The following is a 9,534-nucleotide window of genomic DNA, read 5'->3' as shown; positions in this document are numbered from 1 at the left end:
AGCGTGGGGTGGGTGCCGTGCTGCGGCGCTGCAGCTGCATGCACCGTGCTGGGCGCGCGTCCAGGCGATGCTGTTTAGTCGATAAAGGCGGAGCAAGCCTTTCTTCGGGCTTGTTTCCTCGTAGCTGTAGAGGAGATGTCAGAGAGCAGGGGGGTGCCGACGTGCTGCGAGTGTGATGGGCTCCGCTGAGGCCGTTGGCTTCCGGAGACCTGGGCAAAGATGGGGAAAACTGTTGGGTTTGGGTTTTTGGGGATCTCTGAAAGGCGGAGGGTGGAAGGAGCCTGTGGAGGTCTCCAGCCCAGCCGCCTGCCCTGCAGGGCCAGCTCCGAAGGCCGGGCTGAGCAGAGCTGCTGGTGTCCGGTCAAGTCGGGAACCCTCCAAAGACGGAGGAGGTGCCAGCAGTGCAGCTCCCATCACAGCGTTCTGTTCCTCGTGTGCATCAGTCCCCCTTGTGGCACACGTCTCTGTTGTCTCTCGTCCTTTTGCTGTGCACTTCTGCATCTCTTTTCTCTCTGTTTTTCTCCTCCAAGCAGTGGAAAACTGAAGTTTGGTCTCACCGAGCCATCCCCAGGCTGAACAAACGCAGTCCTTCGGCCACCTTCGGTCCCTTCGTGTACCGAGGGGCTCAGAGCCGGGCTCAGCATCCGGATGTGGCCCCGTGCAGAGGACTGACTGCTCCCCAGCCCGCTGGCTCTGCTCGTGCTAACACAGCCCAGGGGGAGGTTGGGGTTCATCTCCGCTGGGCATTTTTGGCAGAGCTGCCCCCAGGCTGCTCGCTCGCAGCCCGCTGCGCGCTCTCGTTCCCTCCCAGGGATGCTCCCCAGTGCCCAAGCCCTCGGGGATGCTGCATCCCACCGCGGGTGGGTCTGTGCTCGGCTTCCAGCCCCAAATATCCCAGCTGAGAGCCTGGGCAGCATCCTGGGATGGGGACCTTGCCCCGAGGGATCGTTATCGGTGGTTGCGTTGTCCTGAAGTGGCTTAGGGTGAGGTCGGGACCGAAATCCTCGACGTTAGCAGGGGGTGCCAGCCTGGGCAGGGCAGGACGGACGCTGCTGGGGCTGCTCTGGGCTGGGGTGGAGGAGGTGGTGGGGCAAGACCCTGGAGAACGGCTGGGATCAGGGGGGCTCTCTGGGCATGGCCCTGCCCCATCTGCAGCGGGGCGGCTGCGACCGTCTGCTACCCTCTGCTGGTTACTGCTCCCCGTGCACGGGCACGGCGCCGGACAGACGGACGGACACGTCTGGACATCTGCACCCAAGTGTTGTCCAACTGCCTGCGGAGGCAGCGGAGCCGCGCTGCACCCAGCAGCATCCGTCCCTCCCTGCGGCCGGCCTGGGGGCTGCCAGCCCCTGGGGATGGGGAGGGGGGAACCTAAAAGTGCCTCCAAGGAGATGAGTGCCCTCAGGGGGGACAGGAGCTGCAGCAGAACGAGACCCCGGCCCTTCTCTGAGTCTGGGACCGGACACCCAGGGACAGAGGCGTGGAGAAAGCCTTGGCCGAAGCTCCTTTGCCTCCATGGCTGTGGGAAAATGATCTCGCCGTGGTGGCGAGGCCGTGAGCAGCAGAGCTGGGGGTCTGGCAGCCCTCGGCTCTCCCCAGGTGCCGAGGAGGGAGCCTGCAGTGGCTGCTGTGAGCTGGGAGCCACAGTCCCCAAACTTCTCCCCAAATTCCCGGGACGCAGCATCCCTGGAGCTGAGCTTTGCCAGCGCGAGGGAAAACAGCCCCAGATGCTCCTCGGGGGGATGGACCCAGGCACCTCTGCTCCCCCCAGGAGCGGTGCTTGGGGTGACCCCGGCTATGCCCAGCCCCGGTGGGGGCGCTGGGGACCGTGGAGGAGCCGGGGCCGCCCGACGTCCCGAAACCCGGGACAGGCGGGAGCCGTGCCAGCGTGGCGAGGTTGGCCCCGGGGAGCACGAACCAGTTCTTGGCTGCGGCAGCCACGGCCCTGCCCTGTTAATGAGGGATAATGAGGTGCCTCTCCTGGGCTGCAGACTTGCCCCCTGGCCATGCCGGCTGCCAGCGTTGCCCCCGGCAGGCACCAGCCCCAGATGGTGACCCCGGCACGGCTCCGCGGGGATTTTTTCCCCTTCCAGCCCTCGCAGGGCGAAGGGACCTGCACCCTCAGCACCTCCAGGGGCTCATCCAGCCACCCGCGGTGCTGTGACCGTCACCCTCCTGAGCAGCCCACGGCCAGCACGATGCCCCCAGGTGTCCCCGGGGGCAGCACACCCAGGCCAACCCCTCCGCCAGGCGCTGGCATGGGAACAGACGGAGCTGTGGTGGCCGGGAACGAGACGGGCTGGAAAGGCGCCGGTGTTTTGCCGCCGGGGAGGGAGGACTCCGGCGGGACCGGGCTGTGCCGTGCTGCCCCAGCCCCGCTCCCTGCAGGTCACACGAGGCTGGGGGTGCTGGTCCTCGCTGCGGGACAGGCTGGGGACATCGAGTCCTTCTCCTTGGGAGGGCTGAAGGGGCAGGAGCTATGTGCGGCGCGCCTGGTGCTGAGGGCTGGGGCGGCACCCTTGGGTGCAGGGCTGGTGGCTGGTGGGTGGCGAGGGCTGTCCCCCTTGCAGGGTAGCCCTGGAGAGCCCCCTCGGCGTGGTGACATCGGGCATTTTCTGCTTTTGTGCCCCTTCTGGGCTGCCTCACAGGGGTCCCCACAGCTCCCCCAAGGCCAGAGCATCACGCCCCCGGTGGCACTGCACCGCACCCCATAGCCCCATGTGCAGGTGGCACCGCGCCCCTATCGCCCCCTGTGCCAGCCCCACAGCCCCCTGCCCTAGCTGCCGCCTCACCCCACAGCCCGTTCCTGTCCAGGAATGCCCCCCAAGCCCCTGCCCCAACTGGCCCCACGTGCGGGTACCGCTGCCCCCCCGTAGCCCCGCGGTCACCTCGTGCTGCACCCACAGCCCCCCGTCCCCACTGCCACTGCCCCCCGCAGCCCTGCGGGGTTCGCAGAGGGCCTTGGGGCTGCTCCCGCCCGCGGGCACCCCAAAAGCGCCGTCCGGGTGGGTGCAGCGGGGCCGTGCCGGGCCTGGCCGGGCTTCGCCTGGGCGTGAAGGGTGCCTGCGTGGCAGGAGGGGCCAGGCGAGGCGGGGAAGGAATGCAAGTGGGAGAGCGGCCGGGCGTGCAGCGACAGATCCTGGGGAGCGCGGAGCCGGGGATCCCACACGCTGCATGGGGCAGGAGGCAGAGCCCCGGCGATAGGGACGGCCGGCATGGGGCGTCCCGGTGCTGCCCCGCTGTGAGAGCCGGCGGGGGGCTGTTCCCTGGGGCGGCGAGCCCCGCGCCGAGCCGTGGGGGTCCTGGCGCCCGCCTTGGGGGGCTGGAAATCCCCATCGGGGGATGCTCGGCCGGAGGAGCTGAGGATCCTGCGGCACCGAGGAGCCGCCATGACCCCCGAGAAGGTGCTGCGGGAGGGGGTGCTGGAGAAGCGCAGCGGGGGGCTGCTGCAGCTCTGGAAGAAGAAGCGGTGCCTGCTGACAGAGAAGGGGCTGCAGCTCTTCGAGCCCAAGGGCTCGCGCCGCAAGGAGCTGAGCTTTGCGCGCATGAAGGCGGTGGAGTGCGTGGAGTGGAAGGAGCGGCACATCTACTTCACCGTGGTGATGGACGACAGCCACGAGATCGATTTCCGCTGCGCCCAGGAGGACCCGGGCTGGAACGCCGAAATCACCATGGGCCTCGTCCGCTTCAAGAACCAGCAGGCGATCCAGATTGTGCGGGCACGGCACAGCTGCAGAGCAGGTACCGGCCCCGCCGCGCTCGGGGCACGGGGACCCGACGGATCCTGTCCCAGGGTCCACGTCCAGTCCCTGGGTGCTCCCTTGGGAATCATGGCACTCACGGCACTCGTGGCCCCAGGGCCGGGGGGCTCCCGTGGATGGGTATGGGGATTTCATGCGTATTCGGGGGGGTGCATGGGGTGCGCTGGCCCCCAGCCCCGGCTGGGCTCTACCTCCTCCTGGAGCAGCTCAGGCTTCCCCCCCTGCCCGAATTTCACCCCCAGAGAGGGACACCCTAACAAACTCCCTCCAACCAGAGTGGCCTGGCCCAAAAGATACGGGACGGGCTCTTTGCCACCTTGCACGTGGGATGAAGGTGGGGACCGCAGCTGACCCCGCTCCCCAGCTCCCCTGGGGGCCCGATCCTGCCGCCCAGCGTGGGCTGCGCGGGTGACGAGCGCCTTCTCTCCGCAGTGGTGCAGTACGATGCAGCCCCACCGGGCCAGCCCGCGGCCCCGCAGCATCCCAGGAGCCGGATGGAGACGGTGCTCGGCTCGGCGGGCGGCGGGGAGAACGGGATCCCGGCTGGCAACTGAGGCCACCGCCCTTGGTGGCCCTGGGGAGGACAGCGCAGGCGCCGGCCTCTCCCTCCTGGAGCAGGACAGCGAGGCACCGGAGGAGCTGGGCCGCAGGGCTCGAGCTGCATCCATTTGGACCGACAGGGCAAAGGACACAGCCAGGGCCACTGCCCGGGGCTCTGGACATGACGGAGGTGACGTCCCCACCTGGGGGCCCCCTGTCCTTCAGCCAACGTGGCCAGGACTGTGGCGGACTGGCGGAGACCCCCAGGCCTCTCCTGCGGGACAGGGGATGGGATGGGAGAGGCTGAGCCCGAAGGAAGCAGCGCAGCGGTGAGCTCTGGGACAGATGGACGTGGAAGGGGACACGGCTCCCCCTGAGCCCCCACGCTGAGAAGGGGCTGGAGAGCTGCTGCGGCAGGGACCCCTGGTCACTGTGCCTGGACGGTGCAGTGACGTGGCCGTGCTGCTGGACACTGTCCTGCCTCGTGTTGTCCTGGGGCTGACGGTGACGCTGGGGAAGTCAATGGGGACTCCTTGTACCGAGAACAACCCCAAACAGGCCCTTCTGCTGCTTCCCCTCTCGCTGCTTTGTTTTGTGGGGCCCCGCAGGGCATGGGAGAGCACAAACCCTGCACAGAGCTTCACGGGTTGGAGGCGTCCCCCTAAATCCTCCGGCATCCCGCAGCCGGGCTCCCAAGCCCCCAACCACCACCCCCAGCCTCCTGGGTCCCCTTCCCGCTGTCCCCAGGGGTTCCCAAGGTGGCTCACGAGCGGGTGCCCGGAGCGCGGCTGCCTGGCTTTGCAGGCAGGGGCGGCAGCCGGGGAAGGGAGACCTCGCACTGGAGCTCTGCCCCGACAAGCAGCGCCGACGGAGCGCCTGGAGCCGCCGAGCTCCGCAAGCCGGAGCCTGAGCCCCAGCCCCGCGGCCGGAGGCGCTGCAGATCCGCTGGGAGATTGCCCGGCTGCGTGGGAACGCGGCAGCGCGGCGCGATGTCCCCCGGGCTGCGCCACGGCCACGCGGCCCCGTGCCAAGCCAGCGCCGGGTGGCTTTGGGGAGGGACGGTGGCACGGCCGGTGCCTGCTCCTGGTGCTCCGGGCTCTTTCTGAGCAGCCTGGGAATGAGGTGCTGGGTGTTTTTCCACCTGTTTTCTCTTCCCTGGCCCTCGGAGGTTCATTTGCTAAATCCCCCCTGCCTGTGAGCGGAGATGAGCCGGGGGCACCGCGGGTGCAGCCAGAGCCAAACCGTGCGCTTGGCCTGAGCTCTGCACGGGAGGAGCGTGCCGGGGGGAGCACAGCACGGGGGGTGCAGAGGGTGCTGAGCAGCAGAGGCTCAGAGCTTGAAGCCCCCCCCAGGCTCGGGGCTGTTCTGGCTCCTGGGGCTACAGCAAGTCCCAGCTCCTCCTCGGTCCGAGAACCGTGGGTGGGGACATGGGGGTGGTGGGGCACAGAGCCCTGCATGGGCCAGCCCAGCACCCCCAGGCCCCATCCCCACACACTTCTGGAGGGAATGGGGTTGTCAGTGGTCGGTGTCGGTGCTTGCAAGACATCTCCAGGGATCTTTGTCCTGGCTTCTCATACAGCCCCAGCTCCCAGGGTTGGGGCATTCAGTGGGGCTCGTGCAAAGCCCTGCGAGCATCCCAAGCCCGAACCATTAAGGAGCAACACCCAGGGGTGGCAGCACCAGCACGAGGGGTTTTCTAAATTTTGCACCAGCCTGGGGGGCCCTAACTCCTGGGTCTTGGCTTTCCTGCTCTCCCACTCACTGTGAATAAATATCTTTTGTTTTCCAAGTGCCAGCAAAGAGCTGGGAGGAAAATGGGCAGCATGGGGGTGTGCACACACCAGCCCCGGCCGTGGACACCTCCCCTGCACACCGACACAGGAGGCTGCAGCATGGTCAGGGCACCTGCAAGCTGGGCAGAAATTTAGGTGATTCAGGAACAGAAATTTAGAAATTTAGGGACAGAAAGAGCAAGGCGAATTGCTACGTCGGCGTTTCAGGTCCAGCCATGGGGAAGACCGAGGTTTTCCAGCCCCATCCCAAGCTCGCCATCACCCTGTGCACCCCAAGGTGCAGCTGAGCCCTGTCCCCCTGGGGCTTGGAGCCCCCTGGGTGCGTCCCCACCACCGGTGACCTGGTGCTGGGGGCTGCGTGCGTGTTGCGGGTCCGGACCAGAGGTGGTGAGCTGACTATTTGCACGGAGCTGGGGATGCGAGGGAGCTCTTGGGGTGCTTCCAGCCCGAAAAGCAGAGCGAGGACACACGGGAAGCTTTCCTCACACTGCAGGAGGTGGGGAAACTGAGGCACGGCGGGGGGGGGGTGGGAGTCACACAGCTCTGGTGGCACCGGGACGCTGGGGGCCACCAGGCAGAGCCCCAGGACGGAGCGAGGTGCCTGGAGCCACCCGAGCTCAAAGGCAGGAGCCTGAAAAGCCAGCTCCATGGCTCCCAGCCCCGAGGTGCCCCCGTTCTCCCTGGGGCCAGCACCCACAGGTGCTGAGCTGGCAGCCCTTGTGCAGTGCCAGGGGGTGGGAGCGGGTGTGGGGGGAGCTCCAGGGCTGGCCGGGTGCCCCCGACGGCAGCTGAGGGCTGGCAGAGGGCTTTGCAGCGCGGTGGTGCCGACGCTCCGGGGCAGGCGAGGCCGTACCTCCTCCTGCCGTGAGCCCTGGCCCTGCCTCGCTGCTCCGAGGGACGTCGGTGCAGGTTCTGGGTGCTGTTTCCTGAGATGAAATGGATGACAACAATGAAATCACAATCACGGCAAGCAGAACGTCTTCCCTGTATTCTTTTTAGCTTTGGGTTAAGTGTCTGGCTTCCTTCAGGTGCTGCTGAAACGATGTCAGTGCTGAGCAACCCTACCTACAATCCTTAAGTGACTGAATCTCCTTTTGGACCCCAGAGCCTGCCCCAAGCAGCCTGTGCTGGAGCTGCCCCGTGCCCGGAGCTGCTCGTGGGGCACCGAGAGCCGGGGACACCGCACCCGCGGCTCTGCTCCGGCACCTCCGGCACGGCCTCGTGGCTCCGGGGGCAGGACGGGCGCTGCTGTCCCTGGCATGAAGCTCGGGATGCTGCGGGGTCCAGGAGCTGCTCAGGGTTCCCCATCCCAACCATCACGTCCCTGGGTGTCCCGGGGGTGCGGAGGAGGTGACGAGCGGTGGACGTGCCACCAGCGTCCGTCCCTCCGCCCGGCACCGCAGGCAGGGACACGAGCAGCAGGCGGCGGGGCCGCAGAGGGTGGCAGCAGAGCTCACGCACGCCCGTGTCCCCCGCTGTCCCCAGGCAGCAGGAACAGGGGATGCTGAGATGCGTCCAGTGGCTGAGGTGGGTGGAAGTGCCTGGAAATACCCTGAAAAAGCTTTAGAAGCGTGTCAGTGTCTGGGCTTGAAATTTTGGATTGTTGAGAATAGTCTTCTTTTTCTTTTTTTTCTTTTTCTTTTTCTTTTTCTTTTTCTTTTTCTTTTTCTTTTTCTTTTTCTTTTTCTTTTTCTTTTTCTTTTTCTTTTTCTTTTTCTTTTTCTTTTTCTTTTTCTTTTTCTTTTTCTTTTTCTTTTTCTTTTTTTTTCCTTTTCCTTTTCCTTTTTCCTTTTCCTTTTTCTTTTTCTTCTTTTTCTTCTTTCTTCTTCTTCTTCTTCTTCTTCTTTTTCCTTCTTCTTCTCTCTCTCTCTCTCTTTCAAAATATTTTGCCTAAGGCTGAAAACTGGAATGTTTTTTAGAATATATAAACTGACTTCCTTGCTTCACTTTGTCAGCCCGTTAGCACAGGCAGAGCAGCTGATGGCTCCCTTTATAAGAGGCAGCTGGTCCCAGGGGGGTTTGATCTCCCCATACAGCTCTGGGAATTCGCTGTTGGCATCCATCCCCTCGGTGGCAGCCCCGGTTTTAATCGGTGTGTCCCAAACACCGGGGGACATTGCTGTGCAAGGAACGGGGCCTCGGACTGGTCCCTCCCAGGCTTTCAGCCTGTCCCCGTCCTACCCACCAGCAGCTCAGAGGGGTGCCCGTAGCATCAGGAGCCACCCCAAAAAGCAGCCCCATGTCTCGAGGCTGTTCGTGACCCGGGGTGAGGACCCCAAATGTCCTCGTCACAGCAGCTGGAGCAGAGATGAGCAGACCCTGGGCTCCTGCCGGCCCTTCGGCTGCTGGCTGGAGTTCAGGGCTTTGAAACTGAAGCCCCGAGCTGTGGGGTGCCCCCACCCCATCCCTCGCCCACCCTTCCCTCCTCCTCAGCCCGGGTCCCAGCAGAGGAGGAAACCTGAGCCCACGGCTAAAGGCATCCCAAGCATCGCCCGCGCTGCGGACACCGAGCCCTTGGGTCCCCAGGGCAGGGCTGCAGGGAATGCAGCGCCTTTGTCACCGGCTAAATTTGGCTCCTCTGCGGCAGAGAACAATCCCAGGCGGAGGAGAGATGCTGGAGGCACGGCCCCGCGGGGCTTTTTGCCTTATAAAGGGCTGCAGCGCCGGGGGCAGATCCAGCGCTGGACCTCTGCGTGCTGGGACCAGAGCAGGTGAAGGCAGGATGGGAGTGCTGCTGCCACCGCCGCTGTCACCCACCGCTGCCACCAAGCTCGCACCAGCCTGGGGGCTGCCGCCCCCACAGCACAGCTCCTCGGGGTGTCCTGGTGGGGGAAGGAGCCGGGGAAGCCGCGCACCCTGCGCTCCGTGGCACACGGGGCTCTCTCTTTGTCCCCCCACCATGGAGCTGCCCCATGCACGCAGCTGCATGTCCCTCCACGACCATAATAGCCTCGGGATTAAAATGCCAGGCATTGTCCCTGCTGGGCCGCACGCTGGGAATTGTTTGCTCCTAAACTTGCCCCTAAAAATATCCTGGGAACAGGTGCTGCCGGCCCCAGCCTCCTGCAGCGGGGACACCCGGCTTTGTGGGGCGGGGGGGAGATGGCAGGTTTTTTGCTAATTTTCAGTGATTTCATGGGGAAAACATCAGGGCTGATGAAGGGCTGGAAATCACCGAAGCATCCCAACCTGCCAGGCTGTGCTGGGTCTGGAGGACCAAGTCTGGCTGGTCCTGCCCCAGAAAGAGGGGGCTGCCCCGTCCTCGGTCCCAAGCAGCCACCCGGTCTGGCGGTGTAACCCCATCTCTGCTCTTCTTCCCCATTGCCCCTTGCTGGTGTGCCCTGTCCTGCCCCGCTGCAGTCACAGCCCCATGGCCAGCACTCCCGTGGGGACGTCGCTCTGTGCTTGCAGCGCCGCACAGCATGCGTGCGCCGCCGTGC

General features: G+C 65.3%; 1 protein-coding gene across 1 annotated transcript; it reads left to right on the top strand.

Annotated features, from left to right (window-relative positions):
- The first annotated feature begins 3,244 nt into the window (after positions 1-3,244).
- PHLDA3 (pleckstrin homology like domain family A member 3) lies at positions 3,245-4,462 on the top strand. The gene is made up of 2 exons (XM_080569018.1): positions 3,245-3,741; positions 4,194-4,462. Exons 1-2 carry the CDS (start codon positions 3,390-3,392, stop codon positions 4,313-4,315), a joined length of 474 nt encoding a protein of 157 aa, XP_080425144.1. The 5' UTR covers positions 3,245-3,389; the 3' UTR covers positions 4,316-4,462.
- Positions 4,463-9,534: the final 5,072 nt, after the last annotated feature.

Source organism: Anser brachyrhynchus (genome assembly GCF_964034855.1).
Source record: "Anser brachyrhynchus genome assembly, chromosome: 27".
Classification (NCBI taxonomy): domain Eukaryota; kingdom Metazoa; phylum Chordata; class Aves; order Anseriformes; family Anatidae; genus Anser; species Anser brachyrhynchus.
The sequence above is the reverse complement of the archived record's forward strand: the minus strand, read 5'-3'. Positions and strand labels throughout refer to the sequence as shown.